This window comes from Dermacentor variabilis, chromosome 7, assembly GCF_050947875.1.
Source record: "Dermacentor variabilis isolate Ectoservices chromosome 7, ASM5094787v1, whole genome shotgun sequence".
Lineage (NCBI taxonomy): Eukaryota > Metazoa > Arthropoda > Arachnida > Ixodida > Ixodidae > Dermacentor > Dermacentor variabilis.
In genome coordinates this window covers 103,246,688-103,273,022 of record NC_134574.1, presented here as the reverse complement: position 1 = coordinate 103,273,022, position 26,335 = coordinate 103,246,688, and the positions used below count along the sequence as shown (strand labels likewise).

General features: G+C 47.0%; 1 protein-coding gene across 1 annotated transcript in view; it reads right to left on the bottom strand.

The window, feature by feature from the left end:
• Nucleotides 1-26,335, bottom strand: part of Atg2 (Autophagy-related 2) — a 118,521-nt gene that overhangs the window by 72,241 nt on the left and 19,945 nt on the right. Inside the window, exons 4-15 of the mRNA XM_075698916.1 lie at nt 25,148-25,253; nt 22,967-23,159; nt 20,138-20,308; nt 19,080-19,200; nt 16,720-16,896; nt 14,902-15,024; nt 14,158-14,190; nt 11,681-11,966; nt 9,203-9,374; nt 5,504-5,602; nt 3,137-3,304; nt 800-879 (exon numbers count right to left, since the gene is read on the bottom strand). Coding sequence (XP_075555031.1) covers nt 800-879; nt 3,137-3,304; nt 5,504-5,602; nt 9,203-9,374; nt 11,681-11,966; nt 14,158-14,190; nt 14,902-15,024; nt 16,720-16,896; nt 19,080-19,200; nt 20,138-20,308; nt 22,967-23,159; nt 25,148-25,253 — 1,729 coding nt within the window. The remainder of the gene's footprint in view (nt 1-799; nt 880-3,136; nt 3,305-5,503; nt 5,603-9,202; nt 9,375-11,680; nt 11,967-14,157; nt 14,191-14,901; nt 15,025-16,719; nt 16,897-19,079; nt 19,201-20,137; nt 20,309-22,966; nt 23,160-25,147; nt 25,254-26,335) is intronic.

Here is a 26,335-nt window from a genome sequence, read left to right as displayed (position 1 = left end):
AGCCTAGCTAAATGTGACATTCTTGGTCACATTCTTGGTCAAATGCCTAGCTGTAGGTCCAAAGAGTAGGCGCGCAATGTGCATGGTCGTGGCACTGACGCCCGAAAGGTTTAGCTGCAGGTTCGAATATTGCTTGCACGATGTGCTTGGAAGTAAACTTAGCGAAGCAGCCATGCTCAAAAAGCTTATCCAGGTGTCTGAAGATTTCGTGCGCAAAGCGCTTGGTCGCAAAGTCCGTATCGCCGATGATTGGAATGTTTAGCCGTGGTTCCGATACACAAGCATGTTCTGTCTCTGCCACATAGAAGTGGCGAGCGGTTCCGTTGCATAGCTTCGGCACGCTGCTTACTGTGTTCGAATTCCTGGGGCGTCCTGGGGAATTCCTGGGGAATTCCTAGGGAATTCCTTCTACAGACAATGCGTGAATGGTGGCACGGCGCGATGCTGCTTGCAACCATGAAGTCTTCTTTCTCTTCGAGCTCACACTGCTGCTTGCAGATGCTTGCAGAGTGTTTTTCTCTGGCGTATGACAAAGCTCGCTCTTTCTTTTTTTCTTTCTTTTTAACCTTTTTGTTCTGTCACTGGGAAGGAAAGTTGCTTGTTCAGAGGCAAGCAAACCCACCGTTCTCCACGACCCCTTCAAACTGTCGATGTAAAGGCAGTTTAACGGGGCAGACAACTGGGACACAGACAATGGCTCTATATAAAAGCGTCACAGCAAGCGTGTAAATGTGACACTTTTATCACCAGCGAAAGCTGCTGCAATAAAACTTGCAGCTGCGAACGTCAGTGGGCTCACCTCAGGTTGGCCTTGATGAAAGGGCTCCGTACTGTGATGCTGGTCCTGGCCACCGTGGGACTAGAACCCTGATTGTCTTGCTGAACATGCAGAGACGAGAAGGAGGAAGCAAGGATGTTAACACACCTCGCTTGGGAGAGGACAGGTGCACCTTGACAAAGAGCTAATATTAATTAAACATAGAAATGTCTCGATAGCGATAGTTGCTAAAAACACCAAGGCAGAGAGCTTTGAGAAAAGAAAATTCAGCACAAGCACTTCATGTGTCCTAAGTCTTTCTTGTGTCCTTTTTGGAGATGAATTTAGTTTGTTATATCCAGTTATGTCCATTGGCAGGACAATTTCACTTCGTCAAAACGAGATCTTAAATACATGGATCTCTATGGGGATTTCAAGGGGAATTTAATTTACTTCGTTACATTCATTATTTCGTTATATCCCATTTTGTTATAATGAGGTTCGAGTGTATCTATGCTGGCTTTAAAAACGGTTTGTCGAATACACTAGACGGCATTGAAGACGACATCATTTGGGATGCCGAGGACGCCCGTCAGGTATCCGACAAGGATTACTTTTCCGGCAATTCTGACGAGGATGCAGCTTATTGCATCGACTAGAGATTTAGAAGCTGAGCTCGCAGTAAATATAGGTGTGCCATGCTCAATGTCTTTTTTTTCTTTCTTTCTTTGAGAGATGTGGGTAGACCAATATTCGAATTGAAATCTTTCATACCTCAGGAAGTTCAGTGTTAGAAGTCCAAGTAAATCGATATTTACATAATTCCAATGGGTACCTTTCTTCGACTCCACATCTGTCATTCTTGCCAATGGCTTCGAAGCGTGGGAAGCATTGAGAGCATGGCACAACTAACGTATAACACCAGAAGTCAGCTTTGCCGCAATGCAACAGTATTACCTGGTCAAGCATAAGGATTGTCTTACAGTGAAGCACACAGAGAGAGGAAATGAGCCACTGTCACAGGACACAGTACGCGTTCCTTAATTACACACGTGCGCACCTGCCATCTCCTGTCACAGCACGAGAGCCAAGATGCCTGATAAGTGCACTGGCCGGTCTTCAGAGGTATTCTGGACTTGGCTGTGGTGATTTGAGCCCCTAAGGCCAGTAAAAGGCAGACACTTGTTTTTTTTTTTTTCGAACTGCCCAACTTTTCTTTTTGGATGTTTTCACCTTCCCTAGGGAGTCCCACAAATCTGACATTGACTGAACGGTGTACCGTATTTGCCTGAATCTAACACGCACTTATTTTCCGATAAAACGGGTCCAAAAATTGTGTGCTCGTTAGAATCGGGTGTGACCATATCGCCATCGGCATTTCAAAATGGCCGCCTCGTACCTGCTTCGAGCCTAGCTGCCGTAGCTTTCTCCATGAGGTGTAGTACGTGTGCTTAGGCAATGCTTCCTTTGGCTTAGGTTAGTGTACCGTCCGTCTTCCCCTTTTCTGCGTTTGCTCTATCAGCATGGAAGGCCCGACTGTAATGACGTGCAGAGTTCATCACAATGCCGCAATTAAAAGGAAAGTGATCACACGTGCGGAGATGGACGTAAATCGGGCCACATCGCGGGCGTTCGGAGTCCTCAAAACTTGCGTGCGGGACTGGCACACACCGGAGAAGTGTTCTGCACCGGCGGCTGCCACGTATGGCGCGGCCGCGCGGCCCCCTGTCTCGAAAGCTATCTCTAACAGAGACGAGAGTCTATGCATCTAGGTGCACCGCGCTGTGTTCTCGTCACTTAGTTTGCATCGAAGTGAAAGGCCACACAAAGGTCAACTCCCTCACTCCTGCTACCACACTTCCTCACTCCAGCGTTTAAAGAGCTTCCGCGGTCATTGAGACGTGTTCATGTTTGCTTGTGCACGTGACACCATGCTGGTTAATTTAGTTAGTAAGCAAATGTTTAAATGTTTATACAGCCGATATAACTACTATCCTTACTTTTCGGATGGCTGTCTACTAATTTGCTATTGTAACCGAGGCTTCGCCTTTCAGGTGAAACTGCGACTTTCTTTATTGCAACTTTAGTGCATTGGGAGTAAATCATTTTTTTCCGAAATGAGAGAAAGTTGTATTTCTGTATGAAAGAATGAGGTGCACGGTACTGTTAAATTTTTTTTTTTTTATGTCACTGCAAACGGGTGGGCATTACAATCGAGGACTTTTTTTTTTTGTCACAGAGAACGGGTGCACGTTACGATCGAGGGCGCATTAGAATCAAGTAAATATAGTATTCTGTGAATGGTGCAGGCAGCAGATCACATGTTAGAGACAGCCATCTCATGAGCCACATGTGTGTACATTTTGGAGAGCCACTCACGTTGACAGACATGCTCCAGATGTCATTTTTCTTCTCGCTGGTGGAAGAGAAATGTGGAGGAGGGTAGAGCAGCGCGTGAATGCGGTCCTCCAGGGACCTGTCCAGCTCGATTTGCACTGGCAGCAGCTCCAAGGTGATGCCTGTCGTCTGCTCCCTGCTTGTCCGAGTCTGCACACAGAACAACAGACACTCTCGGACAAAAGACACTCTCAATGTCTCATATGGGCTTCTAGATTACGGACAGTTTGTTGCCACTGTGTACCCAAACTGTCATGAGGGCATTTTGCATCCTATCGGTGACTTGCTTTAACTGTCATTGACACCTTACGAACACTAGAGAATGGTATAAGCCACCATCTTTCCGTGTGTGTGGTAGGCAAAACAAGAAGTCTGAATCTTGCTTTAAACTTCGTTTAGCCAATGCTCATTTCACCCCAAGCTCTGCCCAAATAACTTTGCTGGACAGACTTTACCCACGGTCCAAGGTCCTCAATTCGTCGAATAACTGATTAACCAGTACAGTAAAACCTCGTTAAACCGTACCCGCTTAAACAGTAGTTTCGTTTTAAAAGTAGTAAAGTCAAATCCCCGACTCAGAGGCCATTGAACATAATGTGTTTCGTATCCGTATAAACCGTACCAGCTTACTGCGTACGCACCGGTTAAAACGTAGCGTTTGAACTTTTCGTCGCGCAAACACGGCGCTGCGCCGTCTCCATTGGGCGGCCCGGCAGAACAACACGCCTCAGGGATCGGAACAACGGCCTCCAAGCGCCCTGTGCGTTTGCGCGTGAAGCCACATCAACATCAACATCATTTCGACGCGGTGCCAGAGAGCGTTATGGCGTCATGCAAGCGAGGACTCGCGTCGTTCCGAAGCTTGGATAAAAAAGACGCCGGGTGCTCAGCATAGAAGAAAAATTAAGACATCGTCCGTGCTATCGAACGTGACACGAAGAAGTCGGCGCTGACACGCAACAGGGATCTGCTGTCGACTACAGTGTGTGGCATTTGGAATGCGAAGAAGTTGCTCGGCAGCGCTGCTGCGACCACGAAGATATGTCGGCTACGAGGTTCGACTTTTCGCCATCGTTGCCTCTGTTGTTGCCGAAGTGTCGACTAGCGACAGTGACGAGGACGACACGGAAAGCGATAGCACGGGCGATTCAGGCCCGACAGTGGCATAAGCTGCGCGTTGCGTCAGCCTCATGAATGCAATCGTCGCGACGACAATAGGGGCGCGATAACGTAACTCTATTCCAAATGAAAATTATTCCAAACTCCGGCACCCGTAATGAAAAAGGCGCCCCCGGGACTTCTGCAGCACTATTGCGCACGTGCACGGTGAATACGTAACGCCAACGAGGAATCTGCCATGCGAGTGTTTGCCGAGAAGAGGGGGCTGGCTGAAAAGCTGGCACGCAGCTTCAGTAAGTTTGAGGCCGCTGTCGTCGGCGTGCTAGGCCGCCGCGACATCAAACGAAAATAACGCTTTTGTCGCGCGAAGTGAATAAATACTGCATGTTTTTTCCCCTTTCATCGCACTCTCTCTGAGTTCCGTTTTCGACAGGTAAGTGGGCGATCTCATGCTATTCGGTTAAACAGTACTACCGTTTAGTACGTACCTTTCCCAAGCTCCGGCCAACTACGGTTTAACGAGGTTTCACTGTACATTCTTTTTGCAACAGCAAGTACAATACTCATCTCCAGAACAGTTCCTCGCTGTTTTCATTAATAATTCAATTTAAAACAAAAAGACCTAGCAGTGATGATGAATTTGGCAGTCTTTTTTGGCGCAAGGGCCAAGTGTGACTAAAGAGCGCCAGGCCAGTGTTAATGAGTTGCAAGCTGGCAGTGACCATACAACCACAATGCTGCCTGAAGAAATGCCGATATCAGCCTAGTGCTTCAGACCAGAAGTGTTTACTGAATGCTTGATTTCCAAAAACATAGGCAGCTCAGATATTTTACCATAAAAAAGAAAAAGAGGGGGGGGGGCAAGATGCTGAAAGAATAAGGAATGCAAAGAAATAACTACAAGCTGCAGTGTTCAAAGTAAGATTTAGACAACAGAGTGAAAACTGTGCAAAGTTTGTGGAGAATTTGCTTACTTTCCTGATGGGCTGCAGATCAGGACACGAAGTTGAAACATTTAAGTCAGAAGATTATCTGCGTCTTGCAACACAAACAAGTCAAGCAAAACAAGTCCTGTATACTTACATAGGTCCAGTGAGCACTCTAATAAGAAAGATAAAAATAAAAAGAAACCTGCAAGCTTTGTTTTAATAAACTGCCAAGAAAGATCTTTCATAACCATCAATAGCAAGAAAAAAAAAAAAAACGAGGGGAAAAAGAACAGTAGGGTACCTGTGGTGATATCTTTGGGTATTCATACTTTAGCCTCAGAAAGGGCTCCGCCTCGGAAGGCTTCTTGCAGGTGTCTTCGCTTTCAAAGAGGGAGAGAACCTGAAATAAATGTACAAGAGGATAAGTGGTGAAGTGACAGTGGAATATAGTTTTATCATCCCCTTCAAAGGGATACACCTCGTTAGGAATCCAACAGTGAGCGGCAGTTAATTGACACGAAAAGAAAACCTTTGTTGACTAATCTTTTATCAGCAAGCATCCGACTAGAGTATCCTACTGGTCACTTTCTTGTATTTACTCATCCGCAGTGTTTTCCTTTACCTTATTACCTCACATTGTTTAAGTACAGTCAAACCTCAATATGAAGAACTTCAATGTAACAAAATTCTCGATATAACAATGTATATTGTTGTTCATAGAACACCATGTATTTAGAACCTCAATATAATGAAGTCTGTTTATACACTTTCACTAGCGCCCCAAAGAAATACAGGGACAAGAAATGGAAACTTACCACAGACACAGACAATCAAATGACTGAATTGCTAGCGCCTGCTTGCGAATGCACCTATCAAATTGCATGCCCCACGATCGAGAGCAACCACCGAAGCAGAGCAGTGTCATGTGACATATAAAGTCCAAGTGCGATGGGATCCTCTTGCGCCCCACACACTGTACGCTCTGGGTGCGAGCGAAAGCTTGCAAGGGTAAGCCAAAAAGGATGGTGGATTGATGTGCGGTCTTTCCCGTGTGAGCAAGAGGAGAGGGGAGCGAGGGAAATGTAATGCAATCAAGTGCATACAAGGGGAGGAGGGGGTCATAATTACTTGAATGCTCAGAGCCCATTTCTATGAGAAGTGGTTGACTATTCAATAGCAGCACGCATATAATCGAATGTGTTCTATTTCGAATAGACCATTAGACTAATTCAATGCATGAATCCAATATCCAGTATTCAATACCTCCAATACTCGGTCTTTCAAATATTGGTATATTTGGCGAGTGACCCGGCTGTGGTCGGTGCTTTGACACATGCAGCATTCCCACGACACGCAACCTCTATTAGTACAAGGTTCGACCAGGTCAACGGCACCGACTGCCTGAAACAATTAACTCTGCACGGATGGAAGGAACAACAAAAGCAGCACGCATATGGAAAGCATGGAAGTAGGTGAGAAGATCTGGCCGATTAGCCACCGGATAGGCATGGTGATCGTATTGGATAAAAAGTTCATTGTTCACGCACACAGATTCATGCAGTTCAGAGCTTTCTGCATACATGTGAACACAGACGAACATGGAATACATGGTCGCAGTAGTTGCCAGCTGGTCGACCGCCCACCCAAATGCTACTTCAATGGCTGTTAATCTAACACGTATGCGGGATCTCGCAATCAATCACGATGAGCCAGCCCGTAAGAAAGTACTATTAGCAACAAACTTTCCGCGGCAGGTTGTGGTACGCCCCCACATCAGCTGGAGGTGAGTTTTCGTCAAGGCCACACTACTGGCCACACTGTTTAGCCCGTTAGGCCTAATCGGAGCTGTGTTGTCAGGTGTTGGCATACAGTCGCCGATCGATTTTACGGACCTTGCAGGGACTGAGAAACAGTCCAAAAAACTCGTTATTTTTTTGGGATGAACATTTGTTAGGCGTACAGCGACTTTGAAAAAAATCTCTAATGCCCTGCCTCCTACCATGCTTGCAGGCGATCAGATTTGCTTGGATTTGTACAAGTGTAACGTCTTCGTATACAGTCTGACAAGAGCATGACTGTGTTGGCGATCTTCATTGCCTGAGATCACCATGGAGATTGAAAAAATGAGCCACGTTTCATCTCGCCACTTGGCTCTCACGAAGGTACACAAGGGGGTGCTGGTCAATTAAGTGCGAAGCTACACAAACACACACAAAGATGCAACGTCTTCTACAGAAACCACCTGCAAATAGCACAGGAACTTAAAAAAAAAAATAGATGAATCCCACATTAAGTGATTACGACAATTGTGCAGACCAAAAAAAGAAAGAAACAAGAAAAAGTGCCATCCTCTGGAGCATCTTGTCAGCCAAGGAAGAGTAAGCATGGCCTCCAAGATGAGATGATGTCACACGCCATAGAGTTACTATAGTAACTCTACCTTACGCACTCTCTATTAAAAGCATGTGCCTCCCAATCTTTGAGGCCATAGAGCGGGCCACTAAATGCCAAGCCAGTGAAAAATCCAACATGGCAGCCCCCATGATTGGGTAGCATGGCTCGGAACGAGCGATTTAGTCAGAAAAATTGAACTTTGGGGCCTAAATTTGTCCGAAAACTTGCGTTCCAAAAATGCATTAGCTCTATAGGAACCCTGCCAATGTATTTATGAAGTCCGGAATATCCATAAAGTCCGAATTTTTGGAGTCTGAAAAATGTGTTGGCAACTGTAAAAGTTATGGTTTGATATCGAATCAATGCAGATCTGTGCACAACAGTCGCAGAACCCTCAGAAAGCCAACAACAACTACCTTGCCAACGAAAGCGAATGTACTAGATGATTGCTGTTCCTGGACTCCCCGTTTCCGAAACACTGTATGGTGGCCCCTGCTTCTGAACGCCGTTCGTAGGCATACAATGGTCTCTTTTCGTAGGTTTGTAAACAAAATTTGCAAGCATAAGGGTTTGTTAGATATTCGATTCAATATTCGATTCGAAACCTACTACTTCTGTATAGACTTTCCTAAGGGCTGCACTTCTTTTTTTCTCTAAATTTCGATGAGGCGCCGCCCTTACATGGGACCAAACCTTTTGGTCAAAATGGTGCTGGTGCAGCCGGCAACTACTGCACAACCCGGATTCCTAAACGTACCACTGCATCAGTGGTCAAAGCACAGCTCTTGCCATCTAGCAGGGGCACACGGAAGTGGGCAGCGCACAAAAATTCGCTGATGTGCATGCACGGGGCGCACCAAACGCGATTGCTTCTCCGATGGAATTTTTCTCTCTACAAATTTTGGGCTACCGGGCTGGAGGTGCGGCCCTTACACGAGTCTATATGGTATTCAGTATTTGCATCCCCTACCTATTCAGTGTACAGAGACGTCCTTATTTCGTTCATTTCACGCTGCCTCATCCATAGCCCTAGCAGCACAAATGCGTTAACCTTCCCTGCAGGAGAGTCGCAGGGTAGAGGCATGTCACTTAGATAAACCTCTCCACACCCACTGCATGAAAGTCCTGCTCTACATTCGGGAAGGACGAAGTGTTGGGCTAGTTAGTCTTTCATATATGATGAGAGGAATTAGTGCAAGAAAAATGACGCACGCACCACACTGCGAATTAAAGGAGACACCATGTAGTTGGTTGTACATGTTCGGGCGAGCACAGCGCTAAGGACGCAAACAAAGGTAAAGGCACACTAATGCAACGTGGTTGAAGGGGAACACGAGCACTTGTGTCTCTCCCCTTCCTATGTGTGCACCATTCTTTTTTTTTTTTGCATGAAGTCCCCTGCAGTCAGTCAATAAAATCTTGATAACGTCAGATTCAGAAATACTGGTACTCCTACGTTAAACACACAGAAAGAAGACCACACTTTAGCAATCACTTGTCAGGGGCTCACAGCAATCAACTGGCTGTATACATCCCCTCATGATACACTCGTGAAAGGTTTGGAAAATGCATGGGACATAACCATTGATCAAGTGATGCTACGTACATCGGTGACGTCGGCATCCTGTAGCGACGCAGTGTCCCCTTCGACGTTCGACCTACGATTGAATAGGCACTCGGCCGCCTCCATCTCGACCACGGAGAGTTGGAAGCCGAGGGACCACTGCAACGACGACGACCTCTGGGTGCCTTCTAGTGTCACAGGTGTTCCATTAATCCTGCAACAAAGGGACAGGAAACACCAGTGGACAGTGGGTCAAGCCTCAGAGCACTGGTCTTTGTAAACACTGAAAGGCTTTCTCTGCTTCAAGTTTTCGAACTGGGCTCCAATGGAGGCCTAGATGGTGTACCTTTCTGTGCACAAGGAATGCCCAACTCTGTTTGCAACTTCTGCACCTCTTGCTTTTGCCTCGCAACATTTTGCGAGCATGCGGGGCCATTTCTTTTATTATGTGAAACTAGCACTAGGCAACACAGGCATGAAGGACAGTGGTAATTGGACACTGTTCTACACTAGACTATGCTGACGGTAAGCACCTAGAACTAATGAGTGGGACTTGATTACAACTTGCAGAGATGCGCAACTCTCACGCATTCCCTGATATGCTGTTTTCCCACATAGCTCCCGTCTCCTGTAATCTGGCTTCGCCGCGTGGCCTGGTGCCCGCAGGAGTCGGTGTGGTTGAAGTGCATTGCGAGAGATGGCGCGAGTGTGGTTCTGCTAACGCCAACTAACAGCGGGGTTACTCGGGTGTGGAAAGGAGAAGGCTCTTCCTCTTTGGCTCGGGATCAGCAAGCGACAGGGACGTCCGGCGCGTGCGCCGATCCCTGCTTCTGCAAGACCGTCCGACCGTCTCGCAAGACCTTCCCCGGAATGAGCGAACACGATCGTTCGAACACGCCACTGTTCGCATGACCGTACACACGAACGACCAAGCGTTGGTGTCCAGAATGGGGCAAACATATTCGCTCGTGATGCGGTCGCAGTGAGTCTGACTTCCGCAATTTGTCGCGCGCCCATCAGCATGTTTTGTGGATAGCAACTCTGCTAGCAGGCCTTAGTCTATGAAAAGTGCAATAAATGCCCTTGTGATTGTTTGCACTACTGTGTTGTCATTCCTTTGTCCCAAGAGCATGGGTGAGAACCCCACAAACTATTTGCAGAATGTTAATAAAATGTTGTGGACTTATGCGCTGAAATCCTGATCTGATTATGAGGCATGCCATAGTAAGACATGCCACATTAATTTTGACCAACTTGGGAGTCTAATTTCAATCTCATCACCAATCAGTGTTTATTTTTGTCTTTCGTATACACCATTAGCACCTATATCTAAGTACCGTATTTACTCGCATAGTGATCACACTCGCGTAGTGATCGCACCCCTGAATATTGTCGTCAAAATTCGATTTTCTTTCTCTTTCCTGTGTAATGATCGCACCCTGAACTTGTCGCACAGATATGTCGTGTGCCAAGTCTAGCTAATGATAATCGCACTTACCATCTGTCAAATGCTACGCGAGCGACTCTTGAAGACATACCAAGCGGTCTGCACGCACCCAACATTCCTAAGCAGATGTACCATTTCATTCTTTTTATCACTTTCCGCAGTTCCATGGAAAAAAAAAAAAAAACTACAACCAAACATGCCTCGGCTTTATTATTTGTAGGCTCCAGAATGGTTCTGGTCAACAACAACAACACAAAGGGCACTTTTCGATTATTCTCGTCTGCACTTGTGGGCACGCAACAAATTGCGAGCGGCAATGATAGTGGCCACGTTTACACTGATACGTTAGAAGTGTACCCTATTCATACACTGACGCTTGTAACGCAGCTAAGATATTCGCCCACCATTAGCGGTAACGTGCCGTATTAGGATAGCAGTCAAGACAAATGCTGCAGTTTCCGCAGCATGCCCGCCATGTGTTTCTATGTCACTGGCAGCTAAGCACGCCCATTTCTGTTTCTGTCCCCTCAAAGTGGACATGGCTACGTTATTACCACAGACTTGCCAATATTACTCATTACTGATACGGAAGGAGCTGTTTCAATGCGCATAATGTACTTGGGAGAAGATAAATAATCGCGTTCGGCCTGTTCGGCTTGCTCCGCCGGCCGCCATTTTTGTTTTGGTGTCCCGCACTGACAGCGGCAGCCGTCTGATTGTCATCCCGCAGCAAATGCGGGATGAAAAAAAGAAAATGTTTCTTTTCGAGGGAAATTTAACCCGCGTAATGATCGCATCCATGAATTTGCGTCAATTTTTTTTGACAAAAAAGTGCGATCATTATGCGAGTAGATACGGTACATGAGCATTTTTGCATTCCGTTCCCTTTGAAATGTGGCTGCTATGACTGGGATTCAACCTGCAACCTCGAGCTCAGCGGAGCAACGCCATAGCTACTAAATAGCATGGCGGGTTACTAATACACTTGAACTTGGCAGCCTTCTTTCGTATCCCTTCATTGGTGCCAGACTTCCCTCCAGGTAGCGGCGCAAAAAACTGGGAACACCACTCACCACAGGTGATCTGACCGACAGATCTTGGGCAAGAGGCTGTGAACGGCCTTGAGGTCCCGCAGGTTCTGTCCCGCGAGGGCCCGGAAGAAAGTCTCGGCCTGCGAATGCATCATGGCCACCGCCTTGGGCGACAGGCAGGATGCCGGGTTGGGGACCCGGCGCCAGTTGCCACTGGCCACACCCGCAAAATCTTCGTGGAGGATCACTACACACACTGCGCTGCAGTGCACCAGGAAGTGGGTTGACTCGACGTGTCCGTCGTCCAGATAGCCTTGAGATGACCGCCCTGCAATGCATTACACGCATTACAAAGTGCACCAAGAATTGGAGAGGAAAGTCTTTGCAGGATGTGGCTCGTCATGGCCACTCTGATCGCTAGGCTTTCCAAACAGGTGCACGCACCTGGCGGGAGCTTGCCTGTACGAACAATTGCCTTCCTTTCGTGCTCTATTTGCAATGAAGTGTGCAATCTCTTCACTCGCTAAATGATCCACTTTTAATGGTGGTATAAAACTTCAAATTCAGGAGTGACTGAAGATGCTTCTCTGTGAGGCCTCACTCTCGCAAGCTTTCGCAGGAACTCTCAAGCAGAAATGCCGACCTACCATAATTTGTTGCATTTACTGACCACGTCTAGACTACCGTGCAGGTTCTTTAAAGTGCCACACCATGCAAAATTCCATTCCAGTGCCTTCCACTACTGCTGACCAAATGCTAGCACATGCCACCACAGCATGGCCTCGGTGATCGCATGCACGCTGCCAATCTCTGAGGCCATGCCACATGTAATCCCTCTACACTGTCTGCCGTTTGGTGGCATGCGACAGTTCACCTGGGCCATGCGGCAGGCAACGGAAAAGGTCACCACATTTTCACGAGTCTCTAAAGGCAAGTCGTTCGAAAACTGGTGCCGGTTTGGCAAGTTGCTTTGACCAAAGGTTGTGCATAATGCCAACGTTTGCATGTGGTATACTGCACTGGCAAGTTGCTCACGATTCTCCCTGCACTTCACCGACTGCATCTGCGTTGCACCGCTATAGTAATTCCAGCTCACGCACCCCTTGCACTTGAAGTTGCGATAGCCCCCTGCAAGTACAGTCTCAAGTGCAGGCATGTTGCGCATTAAGTATGCACTCGTGGCAACAGAGATATACCTGTGCTACACTGGTAGAATAAAGAGCGACCTATGACACGCCCTGAGCTAGGTCGGCAGAACAGGCAAGCTAGACATTCCTCATGCATGTGGTCATTTCCCCAGCACTGCTTAAAAATACTGCAAGCTGAAGATAACTATTTTTCCTTGAAACGAGGTAGAGACGTGTGCATACCCTGTTAATGTGACCAGCATTCTTAGGATACTTCCCGCACTTTTTGGCATCTATGCCTCTAACCGTTTTCCCTGCTCATGTCAATAGAAATGAACACATTTAAAATTTTCCGGTGGGCACAGTGAAATGTGCGCGACGCAGGCTCTTCAACGCAACAGCCGCACGCTGCAGCACACTGCGCCTTCAATGTGCCGGGTACGCACTGCTGTTCAATGAAGAAGAAAAAAAAAATGCGCGAATGCACTGCGCCGTACTGAACCTCTTTCCCGCCAATTTGGGTGACTCAGTACGTGTCACTGAGTATGTACTACCCCTGCATGAAAGAACAAGCCAGCTGTTGCATAACAGAGGCAGCACACGGATTTCGCGGTATCGCCAATGGATAGCACAGCGTGTCCAGAGTGAAGCATTAACTAACTGGTCAGCAGTCGAAATAAGCGAGAACATTTGAATTATCTGCGGAGAAAAAGCAAAGGAAGAGATTGATAGGACTCCATCCGTTACAGACGTAAGGAACTGTACAATGTATAGATATGGGAGCTTTGAGAAAGAGATAAGATCAAAGAGAGATAGGGGAAATGCTAGACAGCTGTTCGTGTAGTTAATGCTCAATACGCTGAGGCAGGCTAGGTCTGTTTGTAACCGCTCAGGTTCGAACAGAATGGCCATAAATAGCCATCATGATCATCTAAGAGCGATAGAGAAGCCCCGCAGCATTGCATGTGCCATGCACAGCGTGTTTCTCGGCATTCGTACGCACCGACGCACCACCAGATGACGCAGTGTCTGCATAGGCAAACAAGAAGGGCCCGGCTGTAGCGCATGCCCAATAAACAATGCATTTAGGTGGCGGCAATACGGTGTGGCACTACATTGTTTGCTTGCTAACCACATTAACATCAACGTTCCCATCATGAGATAGGTTCTGCATTATTTTTTATTAGGAGAAGAGACATTGTTAGTATGCAAAAAAGTTGCACGTCTGTTGGTAACAAACTACGTTAGCATGCAAAGGAACTTTGTCAGCAAGCAACTGACTTGAAACCTACGAGTGCTTGAAGAAGTGGCCAAAACATGCCCACAACACACGTCGTGTAGGAATAGGATGGTCAGTCAAGCAAGCGGAGCAAAACGTAGACTCCTACTCACGTTTTCCTTTTGACCTCTTTCTCGGCTTAGAGTCTGGCCAGAGAAAAGGAAAAAAGAAAACCAGAAATGTGGTTGACACACACAAGAGCTGGTTAGGTTCGCACGAAGGAGATGGAAAGAAGTTAGTACAGAGAGCCTCACAATGCCTTACAAAGAGATTAGGGGGCAAACATAAATGTAAACTTTCTACCAAGCACATTCTTCACGTTTGTTTACATTCTTTAGAATGTAAATAAGTGTACGTTGTGTGCCCTACAACAGTGATCATCGTCATCACTAGTTTGTACGTTTTCTCCTCTATGCTGTACACTACATTCCCGTAACCTCTCTGGAAAGTAGCAGAACCAAGCGTGCACTTTGTCACGTCAATGCGCGCGGTCACCAACAATTTAAACAAGCACTTTCCGAGTGCGATCATGCATATATAGCACATGCGGTGGAAGCAGTCAACGACTGAACGCGGCAGCCGACTTCCCATTTTTGTGGCCAGCAGGTACAGCCCACCGCTTGTGCTCCCGGCCGAAATGTAATGTATGAAGTAGCTATCCTGTAGAAAGCGTCACAGGTATAAAACAATGCACTGTGAAATGCACAAGAGTGAGGCTAGCACACTGCTTGCATAGCTTATGCAGCGTTTCAGGGCAAGTGTGAAACAGGGTATAGTTCAACTCCACCACCACCACCACCACCTAGAGTGCAAGCACACCAGCTAGGCCTTTTCTCAAGCCCCTTTTAAAAACTCACAGGAACTGTGAATGCTACTTGTGACAGAGGAGTCCATGTCCGAGGAGGCGACGCTGCCACTCTCGTAGAAGGCACGCTGATTCGTCATCGGCATGTACTCGTCCTCCGGCTCAGAGAGGCAGACTGCCAAGGCAACAGAGAGAGAGAGAGGAGGGAGTCTTAGCCCGCACATGTAAGGCCTTCATCACCACCATCAGTCATGTGCCCGCTGCAGGGCAACGGCCTGTGGCAGCAGTGTCCAATTACTAGGCACGTGTGTGAATATTAAAAATTTTCCGATATGATGCTACGATATGAATACTTGAAACGACCGAATACAGTTAAACCTTGACATGACGAAGTCAGCAAAATTGGCAATTTGGTTTTTTATATGGAAAGCACATTAGTATTGAAATTCAACATTTTATGCAGATAACTATAGTGACTGATTGATTTTTTTTACACGGAAGGGGCCCACAATATTTTCCAAATTATCGGCCAACTGAAAAAAGAAAATTTGAATGGCAAAAGAAACACAGTGTTGAATTTGAGAGTCTGCAACAAAAGATAGTTTCATGCTGTGTGGACCATATATTCAAATCGGTGGCACAAAGCGAAGCCAGGCTTTCGCATTCATTCCACCAAAGCAGCTGATAGTGTCTCCCACGGCGGGATGACGCTATCATGACAAGCGCCGGCAGCAGGGAGCGAATGCTTTACCTGCCTCTCGCTAGCTTCACAGTCTTCAAAACTCAAGATTACGCAATCTCCAGTACTAAATGCGCCGCGAGACAGCGCGCATGATGCCATGCCATCCCCACACACCCACTCAGGTTTGGAAAACCCGAGACGGCACCAGAGGAAAAAACATGGGAGGGAACTTTTCTTTTTATTATTATTGCAGAGGCAATGATGCATCAGGTTTTGTGAGTGCATGCTCCACCCAGACCAAGCATCGCCTAGGAAGGGAGGCGCGTCTCTTCCTCCTTTCACGACGGCAGAGGAATGTGACCTCCATGCTCACAGGGATGTCACACAGTCGGGAATGCCACATGGTTGCAATTTCTGGACTATGTCGTTTACATGTGCTAGCACTTTGGAATGGTTCAGGTGTCCACCTCCAACGGGACAGTTGCAGTGTTCACAGCAAGGAATGCGAAAAACAAACAAAGAAACATAGCACTTCGGGAGGTGACATGGAGCGTCCTCTTTGTTCGTGGCTTTCTCGGAGTCGGCGTCTCTTTTTGCACGCACCACTCTTTCTATATGGTGCTTCGGTCATACGTGGCCGTAGAATCTATAGCAGCAGTGCGGGCCAAGTGCCAACAGCAACATTTTTTGGGATACCTCATACGGTGACAATTGATAAACCGATGGGTTGATGGGCAAGATGGTTAATTTTGGGGCTTTCAGTATAATGACCTTTCAGAGTAACAAACGATTTGACAGTCCCCTGAAGTTTGTTATATCGAGATTTCACTGTTTTCAGCTGCAAGGGGCAACATTTCTGAAAAATCAAAGTAACATAAGTCTCCTAAATCGTGGGATCGCTGCGGCGAAGCATTGTAATTGATGCCACTTGTGACGCAATGATTGCAGCACGGATGTTTCCGGTGACCGTGATACATAATACAGTGGCGCACCTGAACGTAGTTATACCGAAGCGGAAGGTAGAGCTAAAATTACACAACAAGTGTAGGCACTGATCTTTCGAAACAGCGTGCATCATGCAAGCTGGCGCAGCTAGGTGTGGTCTGCAATCTCAGAGGCCACACTTAGCTTTGCCGCTTCACCACACTGCACTGCGTGCTGCCCAAGGTGAGCCGCTGCTCTGCTCACCTGACGAACTGGTAGACCAGCCCATGTTGGCACCTAGGGACCGCGAGGGCCGAGGCTTCTGGTTCAGGAGCTGCCGCTGGAGGTCCTGCTCGATTATCGTGTAGTGGTGCGGCTCCATTGGTGTGCACTTGTAGTGCCGGCCTCTCAGACTGCCAGAGAGGTCATCATTCCCGGAGGCTGTCCAAGAGAGGGAGGGAAGGGAAAAAAAAGAGTTCAGCATCCAGGCGCACTTACAATCGGGCCACGAAATCCCATGTATGAGTCTCATGCCTTTCCTTCAGGATCCATTTACATCACAAATCAAATTGCAGGGTTTAACGTCCCAATGGAGCATACTCGCTATGAAGGACACAGTAATGGAGGGCTACGGATTTCACGTTTTGCCGCCATTGGAAATTGGACACTGCAACCGGGAGTCGAACCCACAGACTCATGCCCAGCAGTAGAAAGCTAGTAGCCAGAGAGCCACAATGGCGAATCCCATTGATTGCCATCATCAGGAAGAAGACCTCTTCCAGAGATGTCTACAGTCACCGACCGATAAATCGGACACCGATAATCTGGACATGCTCAGTAATTCGGACAGCTTCACGGCGCCGCCAATGGCCCCATAGACAACGTGTAAAAACGACCTATATTTCGGACAGCCGCTAACTCTACATTCGATTATCTGGACTCTATCTGTGACTGTAGCGTACGTCAACTCTGTCGCCATTATCTCCTCGGGCAACCTCGACGAGACATCAGGTATGGCCTCAGAGAGTACCTGCTAGATGGTAATGCCCGAGGCTTTGCCTTGGTCGCAGCACTGTGCCTCAGGGATTTAACTGTGAATGCCGATCTTAGAGGCTTTGCCTCAATTGTGAGGTCGCATCGACATCGCGATCCTCACATCCTATTCCGGCACCACCGCACATGAGTCGCTCTTGTTTGTTTGCCTTCCGGACTGCATTCCACCATTCTGTGCTTGATTGTTTAGTTTGTGCGTGGTTTGCGTTCCAAACAGCGCTCTGCTAGCTCCAAGATATCTCTCTCGTGAAGTAATCGACGGTCCGCACCAAATGGGCACCAACTATGCCCAAGCAGTCCGACTTCGAGCGAGTCTTGAGTCGCAGTCCGAATGACCCCGACTCTGCAACAGAAGAGCCTGGACTGCTGCCTACCACAACAAGCACAAATGCGGACATCACTGATGACCTGCGAGGCTGCGGTGCGCCGATTGCTGTAACCATTACGTTCCAAGACATTGCAGGCGTCGAAAGTGCAGTGTCTTGTGCCGAACTGAACGATGATGAAACAATTGAGCGAGTTCTCCCACTGCCAAACAGCAACTCTAACTAGGAAGATGTGCCATGTACTCCAGAGCCTTCACACGAGGATCTTGACTAATGCCTTTACAGTCCTCGCATCAGCGTACAGAGACAACACAAAACTGGCAGGAATGCAGGTGGACTTGGTTGCATGTAAATGGAAGTGCTTGCAGCAATGAATCAACCACTTATTCCTTGCACAGGGGCCGTAAAATGTAAAAGTAATCTTTTTTGGTGTATATATATACATATTTTTCGGACGTTCCATAGTTCGGACTTATTTACAATCCCCGCGGAGTCTGAATTATCGGTCGTCAACTATGGTAAATCAAAACATCAAAAAGGTAAATATTTTTCGATGCCAATAGCTTCCTTTGAGTCTTTTGCCCATTTTCTTGGACTGTGATTAGAGGTTGGACTTTTGCCACCGAAATAAAGGTTACAGCTCTTGCACATCCGAGTTGTGGGGCATGTTCATCGCCGAACGCCAACTATTATCGCTCTCCGAGGCAGACTTGCCGCCGACCTAAGCTACCACTAGAGACGTGCTGGCTAACACCTCTGTTCTCTATGGAATTGCCTACTGAAACAAGAAAGGCTGGCTAAATATCCTCACTGCAAGCAAATAGGTTTCTAGACGCGCTTGGTTATTTGTTACATTCACAATTATGACTGATGGCCTTCTGCACAATTTTCTTCTTTCTTCCCATTGACGTCAGTAGCTATGCATTCAACACCGTGCGAAATTTCATTTCCTGCATCATCCAACGAATAACTACGTACTTTTTATTATGGGTCATTTTTGGTTTTGACTCGAGAGGTGTGCCGAGGCCGTCGTAGCATTGTGGGGCACTTGGCAACTGCAGCAGGCTGCTGCACAGCAACACACACCACCGACACACGCGGGAGCATATATACGCTGCCACAAGCTACAGACCGGAATATTTGCTAATGTTGCACATTCGCAGCAATCGAAGACACAAAAAAAAAAAACACTTTCATTACTAACAACCTCACTGGGGCTATGACAAAAAAAAAAAAAAAACTCACTTGCAACACGAGCAACAAACTCACTGGGGCTCGTGAATCCCTTGGCCATTTGGAGGAGCAAGTGAACCTGCCTTGGGCGCAGAAAGAAGGAGAGTTGACCCAGATTGAACTCGATGTCCACCTGAGAAAAGAAGGCAAACATCAGCGATTCTACTGGGTCTGAAGTCATTTACCGAGACAAATTACTTGCCCGGCTACCCCCAATTTTGTGCGAAACTCCTTCAATTATGTACCGAGTCACTTGATTGTATGCAACAACGATGACAACGGTGGCAGCGCGACATTGACGGCAATGATGAGTTGACTTCACGAAAGGAACACTATTTTATATGGATTGTTTTAAATCAACCATTTCCTGTCCGTCCCAGTGAGTGGCTATAGAGGAGCTAACTTTATGGGCATCAATGAGGCATTCGGGGTAAAAATTACCAAGCTAATTTCATTAATATTTAACAGAATGGCTTTCAATGTGCGTGTATCACAGTAGAGAGCCACTTCTATCCTTGAGACTTGTACAAACATTGTGTGTTCAACATGCTTGAAGTCGGCAAAGGAAGGAACTAGGGCGCTAACAAGACCACGCTCTAGGATATGCGTGGCTAAACCAAAGCTACAGGAGAGATGTCCACAAATGTCTTTATTCGTAATATCAAAATGATCCCGACTGACATCAGTCGCGCACAATTTAGCACTGCCACACACCCTCGCTGTGCAGGGAAGTGTGGTTACCGTGCATTATTTTTTTTTTCACAGCTAAGGCACTTTGCAAACCAAGCCCTACAGCAAGGCATGGCTCCAACAAGGCGTGGTTGCGATAAAGGAAATAATGTCCGCGTCTGAAACAAGTCGTAAAAAAAGTTTCACCCAGAGTTACGCTTTCTGCAACCTTATTCGTAATAATAATTTCACTAATTAAGAGATGGTACGTTAATGAGCGCAAATCACTGCTTGTTAAACGTTTCCCAGAGAGCTGCTTACAACGAGCTAGAAAACACCTACATTTGTTTTCAGTGCAATTGCAGCCAAGTAAATCGAGAATGTATCTCGCCAACACTCACGCTGGAGCCCTCGAGCGACTCGTCCTGCTTGAGCTGCAGCTTTATCTCCTGCTGGCCCGATAGTCGACAGATGGGGATGGGCTCCACGATGGGCGGCGGGGGGGCTTCTTGGTGGGGAGGGGCAAGCGGTGGCGAGGCCCCAGCGCATCCCATCAGCATTTCCTGGGGCTCCTGCAGGCGGCGACCATCGTGACATCAACAACAATCCCCAATGCTGCCTACAGTAAAAATAAAAAGCTGGCAAACTGACTGCTCAACACTAAAAGAAGCATAGCTGTTTATTAAAGGGACACTAAAGCGAAACAATGAATCAGTTTAGACTATTGAAGCATTGTTTGAGAACCCTGCAGGCAGTCATTTCGAAAAAATTGTTTGATTATTAGATGAGAAAAATGAAGGTCCAAGTATCAGTATTTGAATTTCGCGCCGAAACCCCAGCGCCACTACGTCCGCGTGACTTCAGGGATTCCAAAGTATGTTTTTGCATTTGGGCTGCGTTGGCTGAATAAAGGTTCCCGAAACTTGCCATGTTTAATATGTGGTTCTTTTAGAACACAATATAGTCAATCTGTACCGCTATATATATTTAGTAGGCCCTAGAAGACACCATCAAAATTCAAGACGTCACAGCCCCCAGGTGCAGCAACTTAAGTAGGCGTCGCCACCCGTATTTCGTTCTTGCACTTTTTCTGGCTTATCAAATGTCTTATCGTTGTAAGAGTGGTGTTTTTGCTGTTGTAGAACCGTAATTTACTGATGCAGAAGAAATCATTTTTCACTTTAGTGTCCCTGTAACGTTTTAAGCAAGTGCCCTTTGTGTTGTTGTTGTTGACCGGAACCCTTCTGAAGCCTACAAATAATAAAGCCGAGGCATGTTTGGTTGTAGCTTTTTATTTTTTTTTTCATGGAAGTATGGAAAGTGATGAAAGGAACGAAATGGGGCATCTTCTCATGAATGTTCGGTGCGTGCAGACCACTTGGTATGTCTTGAAGAGTCGTTCCCATAGCATTCGACAGCATTCAACAGATGGTAAGTGTGATCATCATTAGCTAGACTTGGCACAGGACATATCGCTGCGGCAAGTTCAGAGTGCGATCATTACACGGGAAAGAAAAAAATAATCGAATTTTGACGACAAAATTCAGGGGTGCGATCATTACGCCAGTGCAAACATTATGCAAGTAAATACGGTACTTAGGAAAAGGGACGGGCAGAGTGAACGAGAACCAACTCCAAATGCAGACTTCCAGTTGGAAGTCAATGGATATCTTGCCTTGTATTTTGACATTAATTTTTGAAACAGGCTACACCTACAAAAAGTCACTGCGTATACAGCGTAGTCTACTTATAGTGACACCATATATAACGTCATATCAAATGTATCAAGCCTCAACTTTAAAAACAAACGAAGCTGTTAGTTGAAAAAGACTCTGTAAGACAAAGCATCGATTGTGATGGCAAATTTGTAGACTGCTACACGACATAAGGATAGTAGTTTCATCAGCTGTATTAAACTCGTACAGATTCACTTACTAACTAAATTAACAAGCATGGTGTTATAGGGTGCACAAGCAAACATGAATGCATCTCACTCTATGACCGTGCACATTCGCTGTCAATACGGTGGAACGAGAAAGCGAGACAGCAGCAGCAAGCGAATTGACGTTCGTGCTGCCTCTCGCTTCAACTAAGTGGCAAGACCAGAGCGCACGCGAAGCTATTGGCCCTCGGTTTACATAGACTGTACTCATCGCAGATCGCTTTCATGATGGGGTCCGGACGGCTGCGCGGCCCCGCCGTACGTAGCTGTCGCCGGAGTCGAACGCTCTCCCTCCTCAGCCCCCGGCGCCTTGCACATGACCGAAGACGGCACGGCATGCGTACCTCCTCGCTTCGTGCTTTCCTACCTTGCACACAGGAGATTGAGCCGCCATCGTCGGGCCCACCCTCGCACACTTTCACTAGTACATACAGCATACGGCGTGAAGCGACGATGTTATCACCCCACGACTTTGTACGGAACACCACAGTATCGGCAACACTGACGGCAGAAACGTGCCTGGAGTGTGCATATCATTAAACAAAAGAAGTTATATTCTACATGCGAATGTGAACTATGTAAAACAATACAAAAACAAACTAGTACTCAAAAATTATAACTGCATGTCTGTGCTACACATAAACTTAAAGTGACAAAAAGAAATTTGAGCGAGTTTTTTTACAGCAGCAATGTGGCGGTTCATTGTCCGACTCCTCATTACCCTCAGACTTCGCTTCTTCACCTTTCGTAGTTCGTCTGCCATTGATCACTGCCACTTTATTTTCCAGTCCCACAAAAAGTTAATTATCTACAAACTCATTAAACAAGCATCACACACCTACACAGCAAGGCACTTTTTTTTCCATGACTCTGAGGAAACTTTTTGCATTGTGTATGAGCTGACATTACCGTAAAGCCATACTTCACTTCCAACAGAAAGCAACAGTGAAAGACACGAGAGAACATGAAAAACAAGATTGCTTCAAGAGATTTGCAACATTCTGAGAACTGCTTTGAGAACTGTCAAAGTTTCGTCAATTATGCAAGGTTTGTTTTATAAAGAATTAAACGCTTTCACATGTGGCCATTTGTGTGGGTTAGTATATGCTTGGACCTGTTCTTTTTCCAAGTGCGGGGATTTGGAGGTGCAGATCGAAGTGCAGGCATACGTTATTATTATTTCCGAGGCTGTGCAGACATAAGTGCAGTATTTCAGAGGTGGAGATTCATGTTAGTGAAGAGTGTACAAACAGACAACACAATTTTTGTATTGAAGCTTGTCACTTACACTGTCCTCGGCAGGCAAATTTGTGAGCACCTCAGACGGGTTCCTTGACAGCGAGAACTCGTCCGTGAAGAGGCTTGTTCCATTGAGGATTATCCTCTTCGTAGAGACCGAGAAGCGTTCCCGAACCCGCTGGGCTATCCTCTCACCAGCAATTTCGCCAACCTCGGCTGACTCTTCGTCGAAGTAGTCCATACTGCGCAGATGGAAAAAGCGGGCACAAGGCCGGCCAGCTGCTTTAGAAAGCGCCACGACAAATGATGAGCAAAGAAGCTACTGCCTTCCCTGTTTTATACAAACTTCAAAAATAAGTGTAAGGGTTCCTGTTGACCCCTTATAGCTCGTGTGCAGAGAAAAGAATATTCGCTATCTGTTTTTTCACTTGGAATAAGGAAATGTCACTTTATTTCGTGTTACCGCTCAAGTGCCCCAAGCAGAGGCATAACACAAGCGGTTTGGTTACCGTCAAATACAGACGTGTATGGAGCAAGGAGTATGTCTATGGAACACAAAATAGCACCCGCAAGAGTAATGAAAAGCGTACAATTAACAGTAACAAGTAATTGTAAGTAACAGCTAATAGTGGAGCATAGCGACAACTAGACCTTCACAAAAGCCAGATTTTTTTTCCTTGCGATTTATTTCTATGGAGCACTTTTGGATTTTACTTCCGGAAACCAGACCACTGACTGCATCACAAGTTCAGAGCAGTACGTATTCGCAAGTAGCATCACCGGTCTGACACAAACCATGCTTTCTGAAGACATTAACTGGAGATATGCCACTGTCATATGGCTTGTATGAGCATTTTCGTGCCCCATCAGTGCCACTACAGCCAATTTAACATACCATTCGTGAACCCACTAAGTAGTGAAGCGCAACTTGCAACGTCTGTTGGTTTGACAGCTTACGAAACAGAAGACACTGCTGTAAGCTGTAACGCAACCTTTAGGCAACTGGGTGCACCATTAAAATGAGGTAACTTTTTTTCTTTTACTTGTGGCAAGTCATGCATGCATTACAATCGCTTCATTGTTGCTATACCTCGCAATGTGAAACCAGTCAATGCACGAGCATCCCACAGAAGGAAAATGAAATGAGAAATTGCACCTGACCTGGCAAGGCAACCGTAGCGAGGAGTCACTCTCACTCATGTACTCACTACATTGACTTCTCCCTGCTCCCACTGCCGTTGGGTTGAATGTGGCATGGTGAGCTCAGTTGTGCTACCGCATGCCCGTACGTGGTAGAGCATTGCTCGAGCTGGTCGACCCAGCAACAAGAGAAACTAAGTCTACTGGACTCCTGGATTGAGGAGACCACCCACCGTGGAGCAGAGGAGCAACTCACGCTCTTTTTGCTCGCATGATGTCCTGCATGACGTTTGATCTTTTTCCTCTCGCTTCTAAAGAACTTGCTACTGTTGCAAATGGGTTGCAAGCCCCAAGGGTAGCGTTGGCCTGGCAGCCTGGGGCACAACTGGAAGCATCCGAAGGTCCCGGCAAAGCACGAGTCGACTGCTAACAGAACAACTTGTTTATTCTAGCATCACAAAAGAGCGGCCGGTCAGGTCGACCGAAGTGGAGAGACGGGAGAGCACGGTACTCGACGGATGAAATCGGAGCCTCTCTCTTGGCGTTCGGGGGCAGCTGCTTTTATACTCTCGCAGTTGAGGGCAAGAAGGAACGTCTCGTCAGAGGCGCACGTGACGCGGGGCACGGACATGCTGAGAGACACGTTGAGACGAGTAGGTGACGCATCCGCCGGGCCGGCGCCGGTCAGATCTCCTCGCTTCACAGCTGGGGGAGCTCCTCTCCCCGGCTGCCGTGCTTTGACAAGCGTGGGCACCAACATGCACACACACACACACACGAAGACACGTGGCATTGGAACATGCCTGGACGCGCTTGGCGGGGAGGCGTAGCGGCGGCGCCGAACGGGCCAAAATGTCCGCCGCTTTGAATGAAGCCCCGGCGTCCGCTGCATCCGCGCCGGCTATACCGCGCGTCGTAGGCGAAACGTAACACTACCTCTGACCAACCACGAACCCAACAATTTCTTCACTAAAATAACAATGAAGACCGGGAGGGGGGCAACACTGCATGGTTTCAGTGGCACCTTTCACCTTCCTTAAATGTTTTCTTCTCCAAAACGTGTAGCAGCTATGGAAAAAAAAGCACTCACGATGCAATGCGTAGTTCCAGCGCAATGCCTTGCTTCGAAGAAGGCTCGGGAAAATGGTCTACCCTGACGATGGTGTTGGTCAGCTTCACCTTGATCCTGCAGAGTACTGTTGAATAAAAGCAGAACCGCTACATTATTAAGGCAATTCCCTTTTAAAAAAAGAAAACACATCCTCATGCACAGAAAAGTGTGCTGCGACAGCCACAACTTGAGGCCTTGCATGGTTCGATTGGCCCACACAGTTACAACGCAGACTTGCCAAGCCTACTCGAAAAGAGCACGTACAGACAAAGTTTTTTTCCCATTTCTGTTCATTGGATAGCCGTCAACTCAGTAATGGCCTATGGAGCCTCAATTCTCTGAGAAAGCAACAAATATTTGCTGTACTTACTCGAGTGTAACAAGAGCTTTTTCGTCTGTTTTTTTCACAATTTTCATTGCTTGAACTCGAGCCCCGCATTACATTCAAATAACTGTAAAATTGACCCTCTTAAAACAAATATTCCAAATCCTACAGGCTTTTAATGTCATGTTGGCAGCAGCTACCTTTATATCGATCCAATCCCCACAGTTATCTAGTACACCATACCCACAGATAAGTTGAACAAAGTCAAAAACTTGTTTTTGGTTGGAATCGATGCCGTTTTTGCCGTGCTTGTGACTGGCGACGGTGTTGCTGTAGCCTGCAGCCTTTCGCGCTTTTAGTCCATTTATTTGCAACATTATGGCAACGCACCACATTCGGCATGACGGCCGCTTCAACAGACGAGCAATTTCATATGATGGTCGAGGAGCTGGGATACTCCGCCATCACTCGGCGTCTTCGGCAAAAGTCGGGCCCCTCGGTAAACCCCCTTTCTTCTCGTTGTTACATAAAGAGGGTCTCGAATACAGCAACATTGATGCTTTCAGGTAGCATGTGTAGGTTTATTGACCAGTTGCCTTCACCCAGAAAGATCATGTACTCGTGAGGCCTGCGGCGGAAAGGATGTTCCACATCTGCCGCTAAGGTTTGCGAGCGGTGGCGCTGGCTAACACTTCCAAGGTTAGTTTTACTATTAACACATAAATACCCAAGAAAGTGGATGGGGAAGTGACGCTGCGGTAGCTCAATTGGTTAGAGCATCGCACGCGAAGACGTGGGTTCGTTCCCTACCTGCAGCAAGCTGTTTTTTCATCCACTTTCAT